Here is a 19,307-nt window from a genome sequence, read left to right as displayed (position 1 = left end):
AATAAACAGTAATTTTAGCATCGTAAAATACACTTCATTCAAAGTGGACAGAAACAAAATAAAACAATGAAAAGCCGTTTTTGGTCGTCTTTCCACTTTAACCAACCATCACAAGTCTAGTTTTGGTTGAAATAAGCACATAGTTTACTGATTTACATGTGAAAATATACTGGCTCTATACACGCTAAAAGTATTGCTTTTTTAAATGGAGTCTGGTGGGTTTAGAGCTAGCGACTTCAGAGCTGTTTCTGGTTAAACAGAAAGGCCTTAAAGAGGTTTTAAAGGTCTATCTCTGTTGGGATCCTTTCATAATGTTGTCAGACACTTAAAATAATAATCTGAGTCTGAACATTTGTCCTGTAGGGTTACATTACAGCCCGGTCTGTGGCTGCCGGTTACAGCGTTCACGCTCAATACTGGACCAATGTCAAAGATTGTTCCCATCAGTCACTTACACACAAAACGATTTTTACACATCTTCTTAAAATCACCTTTTAAGGGTATTTTGCCTATAACCTGATACCATGTTTTCATATCGCAATATTCAGAACAAACTTGGCTCGCTAAACCGGATGTAGCCAGCTCGGCCGATGGAAGTCTCTAGTGCGCCTGCTCTGTAGGCCGCACATGTGCGGAGGCAGCACCGATCATCCGGGTCATTTTCGGCTCCATGGCGGCTTCGTGCTCCACTCAGCAACTCTCAGAGAAATGAACGCTGTTTCCAGGTTTTATAATACATCCGTGGTTCTGCATCGCAAGTGTCCCTTCAGAACAGAGAGTGAGAAAACTTAAAACATTGGTAGTTGCAGAGAGCGTGAAACAGAACCAGCTGACATTAAAAAGAACTATTTAAACTTGCCCAGTTGAACCAAATTCAAAGACCCCTCTCCGTTTTTGTATGGTAGATAAGTTAGATAAACCTCAGTGTTGTGACCTTCTCTTCCACTTTATTTAATAGTAACAACCACAATAATGATCGCCTGAGTGGAAGCCGGTTAGGACAGACATAAAAAGGCTTTCATTTTTATTCCGGTTTCTCCTCTGAATACAGATAGAAAAGACACCAGAGGCAGATTTCAAAAGAGCCGTTCAATATGCTGTTCAACACCGCACTGAGGACACCATGTCCTTTGATGTGTGTGTGTGTGTGTGTGTGTGTGTGTGCGCCTGTGTGTGTGTGTGTGTGTGTGTGTGTGTGTGTGTGTGTGCGCCTGTGTGTGTGTGTGTGTGTGCGCCTGTGTGTGTGTGTGTGTGTGTGTGTGTGTGGGTGTGGGTGTGTGTGTGTGTATAAGTGCGCCTGTGTGTGTGTGTGTGTATGTACGCCTGTGTGTGTGCGTGCGTATAAGTGCGCCTGTGTGTGTGCGTGTGTGTGTGTGCGTGCGTGTGTGTGTGTGTATAAGTGCGCCTGTGTGTGTGTGAGCCTGTGTATAAGTGCTCCTGTGTGTGTTTGAGCCTGTTTGTGTGTGTGTGTGTGTGTATAAGTGCTCCTGTGTGTGTGTGTGTGTGTGTGTGTGGGTGGGTGTGTGTGTGCAGGATTAATTGAGCATGTTTGCCGCTGTGTGGTTGTGTGTTGTCTTCTCTTGCTGTGATGAAGCACCGTGGGGAATCCATTTATTTTGAAGTCTGCTTATTATGCTCTACAGGGGGGGAGAGACAGCACGGACGAGAGACATTCTGGGGGAGAGGGGGAGAGAGAGAGAGAGAGAGAGTCAATGCTCAGTGATTAAGAAGACAGTTTGTTTAATGGGGGGAAAGGGGACTGGAGCACATTGATTGACCTGCAGCCTTCAATTGTGCAAACAGACCAACATTTCAACACCACTGTGTCTTCATCAGAGTCAGAGGGGACAATCCCAATACTTCAGTCAAGTCAAGTGGGTTTTACTGTCATTTCAACCATATCCGCTGTATATAGTGAGACGAAACAACGTTTCACCATGCATCAAGTGGTGTTACGCGCTGAGCACGCTGTTACATTTAAAATATATAAAAACAACATTTGAGACAGGCTACATTTAGTGCACACACATTATGGATATACATGAAGTGCAATTACTACTTAAAGGTGCTCTAAGCGATGTCACACGTTTTTTAAGCTACATTTTTTTTCACATACAGCAAACATCTCCTCACTATCTGCTATCTGCCTGTCCCCTGAACACACTGTAAAAAAACATCTCCTCACTTTTACAGGGAGGTGTGTTCAGGTGCATTCTGGGCGTGCGGGTCTTACAGGGAGGTGTGTTCAGGTGCATTCTGGGAGTATTGCTATCTTGAGGCAGCGGGAAGTGATGGCACCATTGACCAACAAAAACCTGGTCTAAAGTCAATAACGCAGCATTTCATTGTTATTTTAACAGAGCATTAGTAAAATGCTCCTAGGCTCGTGCACAGCGCGCACACTATGCTTGTTACACACACAGGGACGCACAGCAGCACACACACATGCAGAAGATTACAAATAAAAATATTATGGTGCAAATCCTCCATCATAATAGCAATGCTCCAAGGTCCAAACGCGCCTGGCTTTTAAAGGGAATGGGAGATGATCTCTGATTGGTTGATTGCATGTTACGCCCAAAACACCATCCATCCATCTTCGTCCGCTTATCCGGTCTCGGGTCGCGGGGGGAGCAGCTCCAGCAGGGGACCCCAAACTTCCCTTTCCCGAGCCACATTAACCAGCTCCGACTGGGGGATCCAGAGGCGTTCCCAGGCCAGGTTGGAGATATAATCCCTCCACCTAGTCCTGGGTCTTCCCCGAGGCCTCCTCCCAGCTGGACGTGCCTGGAACACCTCCCTAGGGAGGCGCCCAGGGGGCATCCTTACCAGATGCCCAAACCACCTCAACTGGCTCCTTTCGACGCGAAGGAGCAGCGGCTCTACTCCGAGCTCCTCACGGATGACTGAGCTTCTCACCCTATCTCTAAGGGAGACGCCAGCCACCCTCCTGAGGAAACCCATTTCGGCCGCTTGTACCTTGGATCTCGTTCTTTCGGTCATGACCCAGCCTTCATGACCATAGGTGAGGGTAGGAACGAAAACTGACCGGTAGATCGAGAGCTTTGCCTTCTGGCTCAGCTCTCTTTTCGTCACAACGGTGCGATAAACAGAATGTAATACCGCACCCGCTGCGCCGATTCTCCGACCAATCTCCCGCTCCATTGTTCCCTCACTCGCGAACAAGACTCCAAGGTACTTGAACTCCTTCACTTGGGGTAAGGACTCATTCCCTACCTGGAGAAGGCACTCCATCGGTTGCCCAAAACACACCACAAACAAACAACAAACCAACAAAAAGTGGATTTGGACACGCCCTAAACGCACCTGCGCCAGGCGCTACACGCCGTGCGCTCAGATTGTTAAAATAGGACCCTAAAAGTACTAACCCTCACTGTGAAAATGCTCTGGTACAAGCAGAAGTCCTGCAGTGCAAATGTTGCTTCAGTAAAAGTCTGTGTGATGGATGACGTCATGCTGACTAACTGCCTCTCTAAATTACCGTGCGGTGCAAACATAATCCTGATTGATTCACACTCTAATTTCAGCTGGCAAGTGATTAACGTGCCAATCACCTCGTCCCACAAAAACACGCTCTCCATAAAGTCCCCTCAGGGGGAAACTAAAATCATATCCCTGCCCTTTTTAAGAACCCAAAGTACTAACTACACATTATGCACTCAATCCATTCAGCCTCCTTTTTCTTATGTGAGACAGCTATTTTGTATTGTATGCTGTATATATTGTTTCTGTATTCATGTTTTATTTTTTTTAAGATTATTTTTGGGTGCTTTTGTCCCTTTATTTCAGAGTGACAGTGGAAAGATAGGAAAGGTGGGAGAGAGAGGGGGGATGACACGCAGCAAAGGGCCGCAGGTCGGATTCGAACCTGGGCCGCTGCAAAGGACTCAGCCAACATGGGGCGCACGCTCTTACTGGGTGAGCTAGAGGTCATCCCGTTTCTGTATTTACTGTTTATTTCATATTAATGCTGTCTGCAGTATACATAATAAGCCCCGCCCCCTCTATGTTAGCCAATCAGTGGTGTTTTCAGCCCCCAACGTCGACTTCAAGGCACCTAACCCTAACCATGACCATTGCCTAATCCTAGTGCCTTGCAGGCAGCGCTGCCTTCGGAAAATTCAGAAAAAATGGCAAAAAACCCCCCCTCAAAAACATCACCAAAGGTGACAAAAACTTGTTTAAAAAAGTGAGAAAAAAATTGGAAAAAAGTGAGAAAAAAAACATGGGAAAAAACACCAAAAAAGTGACAAAAGAATTGGAATAAAATTGACAAAAACCTTGAGAAAAGTGTAGAAAAAGAACAAAAAAAATCTCCACGTTTTTGAAGCTTTTTCCGAATTTTTTTGCTCCTGATGCATTCATCCCTCCTGATGTGTTCGCGTCGACTGACCGAGCAACTTTTTGTTCTTCTGGGTCAAAATTTGGTCTTTTTTGACATTTTTGTCACTTCTTTCAACGTTCTTTTATGATGTTTTTTTTTTTACATGCTATAATATTAAATAAAAATCCCCAAATTCACACAAAGAAGTGAACTGATGATTTATTTTACTTGTGAAGAGCGTTGTACGGAACCATCCACGTTACTCTTTTTGAAAATGTGGTTGGAAGAAAACCCAAATTTGTGATAGAGAAACTTTTTGAAAATGGGTCAGATTTGACCTGAGAACAACAGGAGGGTTAACTACCTCAGTCTGCCTGAAGCAGCACAGCTTTCCTTCTGCAAACACCAAGCCTGAGTCCTGATGTTGTCTTGGACGTCAGATGGAGCTGCGGCATCGCTGAGGCTACAACGAACCGTGAAATAATACAGGACTGAGGTTTTGGCTTCACAGCAGCTGCGCCGGCCAACAAACACAACCCTCTGCAGAGCGAGAGGCCGTTTAAGTGGAGCTGACGGCTTAATAAAAGCAGCGAGCTGTCTGTGTGTGAGCTTGTCATTATTTCCGTCTCTGGGCTGCAGCCTCCGTGGGGGAGACTGCGTGGAGGAATCCTCCGAACGCTTTCTCTCCGCAGAGAGAGTTCAGCTGGGGTCGGGGGTTTAATCTCTCACACAGCTCATGACACGGCTGTTTACTCCTGCTGCTGCCGTGCAGAAACAAGTTTAATAGGGTGAAGTCACGCTGAAGAGAAACTGCAGACAGTTTATCATATTCAGGCATAGAAACCGAAACGCAGTGGGCCTGCCACTAGAGCAGGAGGAATGAGAGGGGGAAACACTAGAGCAGGAGGAATGAGAAGGGGAAATGCCAGAGCAGGAGGAATGAGGGGGGGAAACACCAGAGCAGGGGGAATGAGGGGGGGAAACGCCAGAGCAGAGGGAATGAGGGGGGGAAACACCAGAGCAGGAGGAATGAGAAGGGGAAATGCCAGAGCAGGAGGAATGAGGGGGGGAAACACCAGAGCAGGGGGAATGAGAGGGGGAAACGCCAGAGCAGAGGGAATGAGGGGGGGAAACACCAGAGCAGGGGGAATGAGAGGGGGAAACGCCAGAGCAGGGGGAATGAGGGGGGGAAACACCAGAGCAGGGGGAATGAGGGGGGGAAACACCAGAGCAGGGGGAATGAGAGGGCAAACACCAGAGCAGGGGGAATGAGAGGGGGAAACACCAGAGCAGGGGGAATGAGAGGGTAAACACCAGAGCAGGGGGAATGAGAGGGGGAAACACCAGAGCAGGGGGAATGAGAGGGGGGAACAACAGAGCAAGGGGAATGAGAGGGGGGAACACCAGAGCAGGGGGAATGAGAGGGGGGAACGTAGCAGTAATTGTCTTTTTTCTTCCTTTAATTAAATAAATTATTGCTTCACTGTCTCTTTTTTAATTTTTTGGATGTCTTTAGGCCTATTTCTTACATTAGTTCTTTCTTATCTATTCTTCTTATTTACTACAGGAAACAGAACAGATGTTTTTAGTTCTAACTTGGCGTCTAATCCGGTCAGTCTGCAGACTTTTAACTTGTTTTAATTGGACAAACTGTCTCCTGCTCTCAGCCAATCATCGTCGAGCATTGTGAGAACTCTGGGAGTTAGTTTAGTTAAAAAAAGCATTTTCTAAACTACATTTTGAAAAAAAAAAAACATGTATATTTTGATTCAAATATTTAGATATGAAAGAAAAAATATGATGGAAAACATCAATGTTTCATGAAATATAATCCACTTAAAGCTCCACGTGTGCAGAATAATCTCAGGTGTGTGTGTGTGTGTGTGTGTGTGTGTGTGTGTCCTCTGCTCAGTAATAATTAAATGGAACCTGATCTGAGATAAAGAGGGGTGCATCTCCATGGCAACAACACCCCAGGCCACACACAGAGACAGACAGACAGACAGACAGACAGACAGACTTGCTGCAGTGCTGTTTCAGAGACTGTTCGAGCGTCTGCGGTCGTCATGCACAGGTCGTACCAGCCGATAAAGCCCGTCACCAACCGCTACCTGCAGCAGCGATGGGACATCACCAACTACGAAAACCACCGCAGGAAGGTAGGAGACGCAGAGAAGGGTGGAGGACGGAGGGGGGGGCAGGAGGACTGGCCTCCATCAGAGAGGGAAGTCTACAGGGCTGCAACTAATGATTATATTCCTAGTCCATTAATGTGTGCAGTATTGTCTGGATGAATGGATGAGTAGTTTGGTCTCTAAAATGTCAGAAAATGATGAAAAATGTGGATCAGAGTTTCCCCAAAATTTCAAGATGAGGACAGAACTGTTTGCCTGATAACGGACACTGCTTATACTTGCTGTCACTTGCTAAATAACATTTTTTGTTTACACTTTACTTGAAGGTATCTACATAAGAGTGACTGTCATTAAGTGTCACGTCACTCTTACGTAGATACCTTCAAGTAAAGTGTTACCCATTTTTTTTAAGTCCATTAATTTATATTTTCATGTGTTTTTGCAATCAAAATCTAACGTTTTTTTTCAAACGGTAACTCCGTTTCCTCGGTAACACCTGATCTTGTTTGTGTGATGGAAGTGTGTAATGCATGGCTACAGTTCTGTCAGAATATCTGTTCAAACATCTGTCATGTTTTGATATCAGACTGATGTCATGAAGTGGTGTATGTGTGACACGCCAATCCGTATGACATTATTGGCGTGTTATTAGGACGCATACTCGCTTTTTAGCGTGTTTATCAACGCTGTTTGGCCTCCATTGACTTACATTACCTTGCGATTGCGTGTGAATTGACCCCGTAGCGAGTAGTATGTAGGGTTGGGTACCGTTTGGATTTTTATGATTCCGATGCCAAACCGGCACTTTTAAAACGATTCCGATTCCTGAAACCGATTCTTGAAAAACTGAAAAATGACATCAAAGAGAAGCTCTTTTATGGAGTTTTTTTTAAATTGAAAATTATTTAAATTTAACAATATATTAACGTTTTAAAGTACTTAAATATATAATAAGTAAACCTAAGTCACCTAATAATAATAATAATAATAATAATAATAATAATAATAATAATAATAATAATAATAATAATGTATACTTTATTAATCCCGCAAGGGGAAATTACAATACCTAACACATAACTACAATAATTTAACAAATAACAGTTACACTATTAACAAGTAAGAACTAAATAAATGTTGTTGAGTTGGTATGTCAACCAGCTTCAAACTTTAGCAGTTCTTTTGCAGAAAAATGACCATATTTGCTTCTCTGGTGAGATACTACACCTCTCCTGACTTATGGGATGTCCTGCACAGGAGAAACCTCTCTCAGGTGGTGTCCAAGAGGCCTGGACACACAGGGAGGAGTTAGAAAGGGCAGACAATACCTCCACCACCAGGCTACAGGGTCTGGTCCTGAACGATAGACCAGCAGAGCAAGTGTAATATGTTTACTAGCGATCACGTGCAGTGAATGGTTAATATGCCTTAACGTCCGTTTTGGTGAGCCCAGAGGGGAAAATATGGCATTTAAAAAGTAGCCTACATTTACGGTAGCTAGCTAACGGTAGACTACAGAGAAAGTGTGATATTTTTACGTCCGTTTCGGAGCGTGTACAAAAAGCCGTCTATCAGCTGTGATTGTAGAGTGCACGCCGGGGGAATAGCGCGGACACGCGCTTCACACCGCGAGTCGCGAGCGGGCACGTGCGCCACTCGGCGTAAAAGGGAGAAAGAAAAAAAGAGTCTGCCGCTGTCTGGAGCGACAGAGGGAAAATATTTCAGTTTGAACCGAAATGAGGAACCGAAATTTGCGTTCTAATCCGGTCGGAATACTACCGTTTGCGTAGGAACCGGTTCCATAGTGGAACCGGGTTTCGGTACCCAACCCTAGTGATATGTAAGGCCGAAAATCCGTGTAGGGAGGTTGGTCGGTTTCCTAAACCCAACCGGTTCTTCTTTCCAGCATGTGACTACCCAACCGTAGTCTTGCGATAAAACGCCACGTGGCTTTAAAAAGTGGCGTGTATGTCTACGCTGTGACGTTGCAGACTGCCGTCCGCTGTATACAGCGTAGACATACACGCTGATAGCTCAAAATGCGTACAGATAACACACCACTTGGCTTTAGGAAAGTGGCGTGTATGTTTACGTGAAGTCATGATATCACGTTGTGTATATAGGTTATTGTTTGCATTAAGTGCAAATGTTTGTTACCAACGTCTTTATTAAATGACAGACAGAAGATCTGCTGAGTAACACCTGAAGCTTTCTCTCTCTTGGTTTTTTGACTCATAGAAGATCCTAGTGGTCTCTTATTCTGAGTGAGAAGTAGAGTTAATTATTGGGGTCCCGGGGTCCCCCAGACTCAAAGTCCTCAGTTGGAGCCTGTGGGCATTTTGTGCTGAATAAGTTTATAAAATACACAGTTCATAGTTCAAATGGGGAGCTGAAGATACGTGAAAAACCTAGAGTGCATCTTATCCATAGATTCAGTTTGAGAAGCTGTAGTTTAGACCAAAATATACCCTGTTGTACCTTTACCTGTGTGTTATCTGTGTTTACCTGTGTGTTACCTGTGTGTTACCTGTGTGTTACCTGTGTGTTACCTGTGTGTTTACCTGTGTGTTACCTGTGTTTACCTGTGTGTTACCTGTGTGTTACCTGTGTTTACCTGTGTGTTTACCTGTGTGTTACCTGTGTGTTTACCTGTGTGTTACCTGTGTGTTACCTGTGTGTTTACCTGTGTTTACCTGTGTGTTTACCTGTGTGTTACCTGTGTTTACCTGTGTGTTACCTGTGTGTTACCTGTGTGTTACCTGTGTTTACCTGTGTTTACCTGTGTGTTTACCTGTGTTTGCTTGTGTGTTTACCTGTGTGTTTACCTGTGTGTTTACATGTGTGTTTACCTGTGTGTTTACATGTGTGTTTACCTGTGTGTTTACATGTGTGTTTACCTGTGTTTACCTGTGTGTTTACCTGTGTTTACTTGTGTGTTTACCTGTGTTTACCTGTGTGTTTACCTGTGTGTTACCTGTGTTTACCTGTGTGTTACCTGTGTGTTACCTGTGTTTACCTGTGTGTTTACCTGTGTGTTACCTGTGTGTTTACCTGTGTGTTACCTGTGTGTTACCTGTGTGTTTACCTGTGTGTTTACCTGTGTGTTACCTGTGTGTTACCTGTGTTTACCTGTGTGTTTACCTGTGTGTTTACCTGTGTTTGCCTGTGTGTTTACCTGTGTGTTTACCTGTGTGTTTACATGTGTGTTTACCTGTGTGTTTACATGTGTGTTTACCTGTGTGTTTACCTGTGTGTTTACCTGTGTTTACCTGTGTGTTTACCTGTGTGTTTACCTGTGTTTACCTGTGTGTTTACCTGTGTGTTACCTGTGTTTACCTGTGTGTTTACCTGTGTTTACCTGTGTGTTTACCTGTGTTTACCTGTGTGATTACCTGTGTTTACCTGTGTGTTACCTGTGTTTACCTGTGTTTACATGTGTGTTTACCTGTGTGTTTACCTGTGTTCCAGGTTAGCTCTGCTCTGCCAGTAGTGGACAACAAGGGCATGAAGACTCCAGTTCACATCCAGCTCAAACTGAAGAAAATACAGGTCAGTGGACGCACACACACACACACACACACACACACACACACACACACACACACACACACTCTTGCACGCATCCACGCACGCACATAGACATTCACACACACAGAAACACAGACAGACACACACACACACACACACACACACACACACACGTTTTATGTATTTACAGGGCTTGTGTGCTTACTGTGAACTGTGTAACTCACTCTAAAGAAAATTCATTTGTATTCACATAAAAGGTTAAAATACATTTGCAAATATTTTATTTTACAGTCTTAAACTTTCAAATTCAAGTTTAATACTGTAAATACATTCCTTAAGTTAGCTCAAATTAGTGAGGTAGTTTTTACAGATGTAAATATCATTTATCAAACATTAAAAAGCCAAAAAAAACAACAAAGATTTAATGTCAGATTAAAGCTACAAACTGTATTTTAAGTATAGAAATTTACCTTTTGTACAAGAAAGTTATATTTCTGTTATTTATCAGTTTTTCTGGGGCCCCAGCTGCCGAGGTTTCTTCCTAAAAGGGAGTTTTTCCTCGCCACTGTCGTAATAGCCACTGCTAATGCTTGCTCTTGGGGGAACTATTGGAATTGTTGGGGCTTTATAGAGTGTGGTCTAGACCTACTCTATCTGTAAAGTGTCTCGAGATAACTCTTGTTATGATTTGATACTATAAATAAAATTGAATTGAATTGAATTGAAATATTACTATTTTTTTACACTTTCTTTCACAGAAAACCTGCTGAAACTAATCTGTGCAAGTTAAATGTCAACCAGCCCTAACAATGTGGACGTTGGAGCCTTTTGAAAGTTGAACATGTTGGTCTTTAACTGTCGATCAGCGTCGGTTCACCCCAGAGCAGTCAGTGCTGGAGGTTCAGGGTCCTATTTTAACGATCTAAGAGCACGCCGTGAAGCGCCTGGCACAGGTGTGTTTAGGGCGTGTCCAAATCCACTTTTGCTAGTTTAACGGCGGAAAAAAGGGTCCGTGTGCCGGGGTCATGGTTCTAAAGGGTTGTACTTAGTGTCTTCATTAATCAGAGGGGTGTTTTGGGCGTAACATGCAATCAACCAATCAGAGATCATCTCCCATTCCCTTTAAAAGCCAGGCGTGTTTGGACCTTGGAGCATTGCTATTATGATGGAGGATTTGCACCGTAATATTTTTATTTGTAATCTTCTGCATGTGTGTGTGCTGCTGTGCGTCCCTGTGTGTGTAACAAGCATAGTGTGCACGCTGTGCACGAGCCTAGGAGCATTTTACTAATGCTCTGTTAAAATAACAATGAAATGCTGCGTTATTGACTTTAGACCAGAGGCCTGTACTACGAAGCGAGATTTGGCGTTAACGAGCTAACTTCAGGTTCAACCCAGGGTTTTCTGTACTACGAAGGTGGATCACTTGTGATCGGGTTCAATCGCCGTGGTAACTCCTGCTGAACCCCTAACCTGGTCAGGAGCAGGTTATGTTGGAGATTAGAGATCAACCGGTATAAAAGCACCGCCTACTGACCAATCAATACTCGACTGATAACGGCGTCACCGTTCTTAGAAGATCAGCTGGAGCTCGGTGCGCGGAGAGAGAGAGAGAGAGAGAGAGATGTGCGCTCATAAAAGTTAAAACATTTAGAGACCGACAACCCCGTTAACATTCCCTGATGGGTATCTTTATGAAAGATATAGATTTTCAGTGGAGGGAATTACTTATAGGCTATTTGTTGTCTTCTTGAGCCGTGTGTTGCCAATGCTCACATCGGTTTAAATTATGTTTTTATGTTTTTTTTTATTTTCTCTCACAGCGTACCACTCCCAGGGTTGCAGCTGAAATAAAAGCCTAAAGCAACGACAGTTTATGGAAAGCACAAGTGTAATTATGGTTAGATCTTGTGCCTGACTGATGGGGAAGTGACCAGTTTAGTCTAATGTATTGTAGTGGGTGTACTGTACTGTATATTGGCCAGAATCTGCCTTTGGGGGAGGAGGGGGTATATCATAGTGGGGGGGTCTGGGTGTCCTCCCCCAGGGAAGTTTTAAGCATCAACGACTTCATTTCCTGCATTCCGATACACTTTTATGCACCAATTTATGGTGAAATACCTCCATTGAGCCTATGTGAAGAAAAAAGCACAGATGACAATTCAAAATATATCAAACATATAATGGAAAGTATGTTGTTACGTGTCATTGGGCGTTTTTAAGTGGGTATATGGAAATCCTGGAGCTTACTATCACGTAGACTAAACCACTGGATATTGATAAGCTAAGCGTTGTGATTCACGCATAACAGCGTCGGCTTTTTAGCCAGCTTTCCTTCCTGCGTTTTGCCTGTAAAACTGTGTCTGTGTTCTTCATATTTATGTAGAATTATAGTTTGTTCTTCTTGTTTAAAAGATGCAGCTCTGGTAGATGTTTGCGATTCGTCGTGGTGCGCAAACACCGCCTTTTTTATGTGAACAGGTGCGTCTCTAGATTGGAAAACCCTGGGTTGATTGAACTAGTTGTTAACCAGCGTCGTGATACAGGTTATGGAGGACCGCGGTTGTTATGTTAGGTGAAGCCGGATCACTGAAAGAAATCCAGGACATGTTGATCTGGATTCGTAGTACAGGCCTCTGGTTTTTGTTGGTCAATGGTGCCATCACTTCCCACTGCCTCAAGATAGCAATAGTCCCAGAATGCACCTGAACACACCTCCCTGTAAGACCAGCATGCCCAGAACGCACCTGAACACACCTCCCTGTAAGACCAGCATGCCCAGAATGCACCTGAACACACCTCCCTGTAAGACCAGCACGCCCAGAATGCACCTGAACACACCTCCCTGTAAGACCAGCACGCCCAGAATGCACCTGAACACACCTCCCTGTAAGACCAGCACGCCCAGAATGCACCTGAACACACCTCCCTGTAAGACCAGCACACCCAGAATGCACCTGAACACACCTCCCTGTAAGACTAGCACACCCATGGGCCACAGATGGGCGCAGGTGCATTTGCTATTTAAACGGATGGAAAATTGACAACTGTGTCGGCCTTAAACTAGCAAAGAGACTTGTGTCAGGCTTTGCGCTGCACTGGGTGGAAGATAGGGCCCTTAGTCTGTGTTTTCACTCTTGGTTTCTGTGATTCAGCTGCAGGACGAGCGGCTGGCCATCATCGACCGAGACAACCGCCTCCTGGCCTCCAAACTGGCCGACATCGTTTGCTCTCGCGGTTGGGTGGACCATCACAACCACTACGAAAAGAGGAGGTGAGATATAGATAGATACTTGTCCTTGTAGTCAAGTATTGCTTTCAAGTACTTTATACAAGACTGCTCACATGAGGCCAAATGTGAGCGTTTGTTTTGTGGCTTGGATTAAACCACCGGTCTCCTTAAATTATACTCCCACGGACAAGGCCGGATTAGTACCCCCAGGGGCCCCTGGGCACTGAAGCTCATGGGGCCCCCTCCACCCAGATGTTCATGTCCTGAAGAAGTTAAGGGGAAAACACAATTCCCAGCTCTTTTAAAAAAGCTATTTACTCACGGGGCATTTTTTATAGCAGCCGCTTCTTTCGCTTCCTTTTCCACACTTTCGCTCGCTGATACAACCCAATCTGACCGGGGACCTGTTACAAATTAATTCTACTCTTTCAATCTCAACTCGTTCTTAGAAAACTGATCTTGAATCAGTACGATGTAAACAACCTGCTCTATGCCCACCCACCTTTACCATTAGCCAATCTACACAGTGCATGCGGCCTTCTACCAATTATTACCTGTCCAGTCATCCAACTGACATATAAAACACACAATCACGAGACTTCATTTTTTGTAAACAACTTTTATTTTGTTCTGATTGGATAATTATCAAGACTTGGCTTGGGCCCCTGGGCCCGTGCCCATAACGCCCATTGGGTAATCCGGGCTTGCCCACGGACACCTGTTTCCCTGGTGAAAGTCTTGTGTTTTCTCCTTAACTTCTTACAGGACATGAACACCTGTTTCCTGGGTGAAAGTCTTGTGTTTTCTCCTTAACTTCTTCAGGACATGAACACCTGTTTCCTCGTGAAAGTCTTGTGTTTTCTCCTTAACTTCTTCAGGACATGAACACCTGTTTCCTGGTGAAAGTCTTGTGTTTTCTCCTTAACTTCTTCAGGACATGAACACCTGTTTCCTCGTGAAAGTCTTGTGTTTTCTCCTTAACTTCTTCAGGACATGAACACCTGTTTCCTGGTGAAAGTCTTGTGTTTTCTCCTTAACTTCTTCAGGACATGAACACCTGTTTCCTGGTGAAAGTCTTGTGTTTTCTCCTTAACTTCTTCCAGGACACAAACACCTGTTTCCTGGGTGAAAGTCTTGTGTTTTCTCCTTAACTTCTTACAGGACACAGACACATCTGAAGTTAATTCAGTGATTGAAAGCTTTTTCTCTACCTTGGTGGAGTTTTCTCCCAGTCCGCCCACAGAGCTCTCTAACGTGGCTGTGGTGATGCCCGAGCGCCTCGTTGGACCTTTAAATAATTGATGTGACCGGTCGTGCTCCGTTACGCTGTTGAATTATTGATCTGGATGTGTGCTGGTGGTGACAGACAGTCTCTGGTATTTATCCGCCCTCACACCGAGCTGTAAATTCTTTAATCTTGACAGGAGCTATAAAGCTTTTATTCCGGGACTCGGGGGGGAGACAGGACGCTACAATCAATCTAAAACAGACACCCTGATAAAATCCCTCCTGAGCAGGAAAGAAAAAGAAAGTGGTGCTTGTTTTTTTCTCTCCAACATTTTCATCACTTTTTCTGTTGTTTTTGTTGCTTTGTATTATTATTATTATTATTATTATTATTATTATTATTTATTTTCCAACGTTTTTGTCAGTACTTCGAAGTTTTGGGCGCTTTCTCAAACTTTTTTGACATTTTCTTCTGATATTTTTGAAGTTGTTATGGTTGTTTTTGGCGCTTTTTTCAACATTTTTCACACTTTTCCCAATGTTTTGTCACTTTTTTTGACATTTTTGTCACTCCTGAGGGAAATATCTGTCTGTTTCACTGCTAAATGCTTCACTTTGTTCACCAGAGAAAGAAAATGAAAAGCCTTGAAGCGTAAAAATACACGTCAGGTAGCGATTATGCGCACATAGTGTGAGTTTGCATGCTGTAATTTACTTTTAAAACAGATATTAAATGAAGGTCCTCCATCACTGTACACATTAAATCACCTGGAACGTGTGTCTTCCTCAGTCTGAACGCCTTCAAGAGGCGGGAGGAGCTTCTGCTGATCGGGCGTCAGAATCAGGCCATGCACCAGCGAATCATGTCTCGCCAGTCCGAGTACCGCCGTCAGCATTGGGTGGATGACTGGGAGAGGGCAGAGCAGTTGCGGGAAAACATTACCCACTACCCCCGAGGGCTCGCCGACAGACAGGTGAGTTTAAATACGTGACAGCGTTGCTAAAAATGACATAAAAAGACAAACATTATGCATAACAGTTTGAGTTTTTTGAGATACATGATGGGTAAAATGGCAGGAAAAGGGGCTGTGGGAACATAGGGCTGTGGAAACATAGGGCTGTGGGACCATAGAGCTGTGAGAACATAGGGCTGTGGGAACATTGGGCTGTGGGAACATTGGGCTGTGGGAACATAGGGCTGTGGGAACATAGGGCTGCGGGACCATAGAGCTGTGAGAACATAGAGCTGTGGGAACATAGGGCTGTGGGACCATTGGGCTGTGGGAACATAGAGCTGTGGGAACATAGGGCTGTGGGACCATTGGGCTGTGGGAACATTGGGTTGTGGGACCATTGGGCTGTGGGAACATAGGGCTGTGGGACCATTGGGCTGCGGAAACATAGGGCTGTGGGAACATTGGGCTGTGGGAACATAGAGCTGTGGGAACATAGGGCTGTGGGAACATAGGGCTGTGGGAACATTGGGCTGTGGGACCATTGGGCTGTGGGAACATAGGGCTGTGGGAACATAGGGCTGTGGGAACATAGGGCTCTGGGACCATTGGGCTGTGGGAACATTGGGCTGTGGGAACATAGGGCTGTGGGACCATTGGGCTGTGGGAACATTGGGCTGTGGGAACATAGGGCTGTGGGACCATTGGGCTGTGGGAACATAGGGCTGTGGGAACATAGGGCTGTGGGACCATTGGGCTGTGGGAACATTGGGCTGTGGGAACATAGGGCTGTGGGACCATTGGGCTCTGGGACCACTGGGCTGTGGGAACATTGGGTTGTGGGAACATTGGGTTGTGGGACCATTGGGCTGCGGAAACATAGGGCTGTGGGAACATTGGGCTGTGGGACCATTGGGCTGTGGGAACATAGGGCTGTGGGACCATTGGGCTGTTGGAACATTGGGCTGTGGGACCATTGGGCTGTGGGACCATTGGGCTGTGGGACCATTGGGCTGTGGGAACATTGGGCTGTGGGAACATAGGGCTGTGGGACCATTGGGCTGTGGGACCATTGGGCTGTGGGAACATTGGGCTGTGGGAACATAGGGCTCTGGGACCATTGGGCTGTGGGAACATTGGGCTGTGGGAACATAGGGCTCTGGGACCATTGGGCTGTGGGAACATTGGGCTGTGGGAACATTGGGCTGTGGGAACATAGGGCTGTGGGAACATTGGGCTGTGGGACCATTGGGCTGTGGGAACATTGGGCTGTGGGAACATAGGGCTGTGGGACCATTGGGCTGTAGGAACATTGGGCTCTGGGACCACTGGGCTGTGGGAACATTGGGTTGTGGGAACATTGGGTTGTGGGACCATAGGGCTGTGGGACCATTGGGCTGCGGAAACATAGGGCTGTGGGAACATAGGGCTGTGGGAACATAGGGCTGTGGGAACATTGGGCTGTGGGACCATTGGGCTGTGGGAACATAGGGCTGTGGGAACACTGGGCTGTGGGACCATTGGGCTGTGGGACCATTGGGCTGTGGGAACATAGGGCTCTGGGACCATTGGGCTGTGGGAACATTGGGCTGTGGGAACATTGGGCTGTGGGAACATTGGGCTGTGGAAACATAGGGCTGACCCCAGGAAAAGCATGCTGTCTGAACATGGAGCTGGTTGTTATCTCAGTAGCAGAGGATGTGTGATATGTGCGACGTGTTTGTGTCTGCAGCGGTCACAAAGGAAGGTGAAGTTTGCAGCCGGGATGGGCAGCGAGCGGGGGACGAGCTGCAGCAACAAGGATACCGACAGGACTGACACCGACAGAACCGACACCGACAGGACCGACACTGAGAGAGAAACCTGAGACACAAACTGAACTAACATTAAATGTGTCCTTACATGATCCTCGGCTTACTGCTTTAATTTTAAATGACCCTACACTTGTGATGCTCAAACACACACAGATTTCAATTGTCTAAATGGTTTCATTTTTTTGTCCTGTGTTGCTTTGCTAGCATCTTTAACCCTTTGTGTTGTCTTCATGTTGACCATTAACTTGTGGTCCATCCAGGTAAAAATTCAAAATTAACTTTTTTTGGCGCTTTTCCCGACATTTTTGTTGCTATTTTTGATGATTTTGTCACTTTTTTCAACGCTTTCTTTTATTCATGGTCAATAAACCTAATTTAAATGACATTATACCTAATTTCTTAGTTAAAAAAAGCACAAATTATGAATTATTGTGACTAATAGTTAAGATCAGAGGATGTTGAGTGAATCACACACTGGTTTATGTCAAAGTTTGTTAGGATTAAAACAGTCAGGATGCTGTTTTAAAACCATTAAAAACATTTTTTATTGCGATGAAATTGAATAAAACACCCCAAATCCAATAGAAATAATCATTAATTTTTATCTGCGAAGCATGCTGCATGGCTTCCATACAACATGCATGCATCCAAGCTATTTTTTAGGCAATTTAGTTGTAAGAAACTGATATTTCTGATGTAAATTTGAATACTTTGAAAATGGGTCAAATTTGACCCAAGGACAACACAAGGGTTAAAAAAAAACTAATCATTAGCATTAGGAACAGCAACATGTCCCCGCTGGTCGGACTAACTGCTAGAGTTTGGGTGCCGTCATTTTCTTCAGTCTGTGGCCCTACAGGTATATTAGATTAGATTCAACTTTATTGTCATTGTGCAGAGTACAAGTACAAAGACAACAAAATGCAGTTTGCATCCAACCAGAAGTGCAAAAAGAGCAGAAAAGTGCAATGTGATATACAAAGTATAGACAGGTATAGACAGGAATATAGTGCAGTGTAGACAGTAGTATACAGTTGGTTTACAGAAGGTGGTTTAGAGTAATATGAATTAAATATAACTATGTGCAGTGTATTAGCAGTTACCTTTATAAGAGCAGAATAAATATGGCTATGTAATATGAACAATGTATGATCAACAGCTCTCCAAGCTAACGTTAGTAAGTGTTGACGTATGAAAGCATCAAACCGATCATCAGCATTTGAATCGGACCTTCTTTGATTACCTGGAGGCGGCTGAAACTCAGACAATAAAGACTGAGAATTAACTTGGCGTGGAAATATGTAATTTGCTTTCCACCACATGCTCCCTCTCCTTTTAAATCTTAACGTTCTGATTTCTCGTTTTGTTGAGCCTTTACCTTGAATGGTTTGGTGTGTTTTTGTCTTTCGTGAGCTCTGCGAAACTTGTCTCAACAAAAATATGTTTGAAAAAAATTTTTTAGATGAAGGAGATGAGAGTACGGGGCAGGAGTTTTCTACCCGAAAGTTATTGGAAACAAACATTGTGATTGGGTCTACATGTTGGTCCTAAAGTTCCTATATCTGCAGTTAAGAGAGTTGTAGTCTGTTACACTGATAACCTTTGATTTAATGTGAAAAGACATCTTCCCAATGTGTCTGCTCTCCTCTGTTATGTCCACTAGGTGGCAGCAACTTCATGTCTCTGCTCTCCTCTGCTCCTCTTCAGCTGCTCCTCTTCCTCTGCTCCTCTGCTCCTCTTCCTCAGCTCTCCTCTGGTAAATACAACCGAAACGAGGCGAGATGGAGGGAGGGACAGAAGATTGAAGACTGCTCTTCCAGTGTTTTCTCAGCTTAATTTGGTTTCTGTTATCAGAATCTCATTAAACTCAGAAGGCCGAGGAAACGGGCTCAAAGTCTCGGGGCCGACACAAATCCTGTCATGTTATCATCAGAGGTGGAAGCAGTACTCTTGTACTAGACTAAGATCTTTTACTTTAGTAAAAGTACTAAAGCTTCAGTGCAGAAATAAAAACCTGCATTCAAAAAGTACAAAAGTATCGGCCGCAAAATAAACTTAAAGTACCAAAAGTAA

At 44.6% G+C, this 19,307-nt stretch overlaps 2 protein-coding genes across 3 annotated transcripts in view; both read left to right on the top strand.

Moving 5' to 3' along the window:
* si:ch211-284k5.2 overlaps positions 1 to 17,323 on the top strand; it is a 21,626-nt gene extending 4,303 nt beyond the window's left edge. Inside the window, exons 2-6 of one of the 2 annotated variants that reach the window (XM_031306674.2) lie at positions 6,334 to 6,504; positions 9,949 to 10,029; positions 13,164 to 13,282; positions 15,258 to 15,441; positions 17,153 to 17,323. In XM_031306674.2, coding sequence (XP_031162534.1) covers positions 6,412 to 6,504; positions 9,949 to 10,029; positions 13,164 to 13,282; positions 15,258 to 15,441; positions 17,153 to 17,287 — 612 coding nt within the window. In that variant the 5' untranslated portion in view covers positions 6,334 to 6,411 and the 3' untranslated portion in view covers positions 17,288 to 17,323. The remainder of the gene's footprint in view (positions 1 to 6,333; positions 6,505 to 9,948; positions 10,030 to 13,163; positions 13,283 to 15,257; positions 15,442 to 17,152) is intronic. The other variant, XM_036003694.1, reaches the window with a different exon arrangement.
* The window catches only part of LOC116036403 (NLR family CARD domain-containing protein 3-like), a 1,020,880-nt gene that overhangs the window by 249,628 nt on the left and 751,945 nt on the right, over positions 1 to 19,307 (top strand). The gene's annotated exons all lie outside the window — the stretch shown is intronic.

This window comes from Sander lucioperca, chromosome 7 (assembly GCF_008315115.2).
Source record: "Sander lucioperca isolate FBNREF2018 chromosome 7, SLUC_FBN_1.2, whole genome shotgun sequence".
NCBI lineage: Eukaryota > Metazoa > Chordata > Actinopteri > Perciformes > Percidae > Sander > Sander lucioperca.
This window is presented reverse-complemented; position numbering and strand designations above follow the sequence as displayed.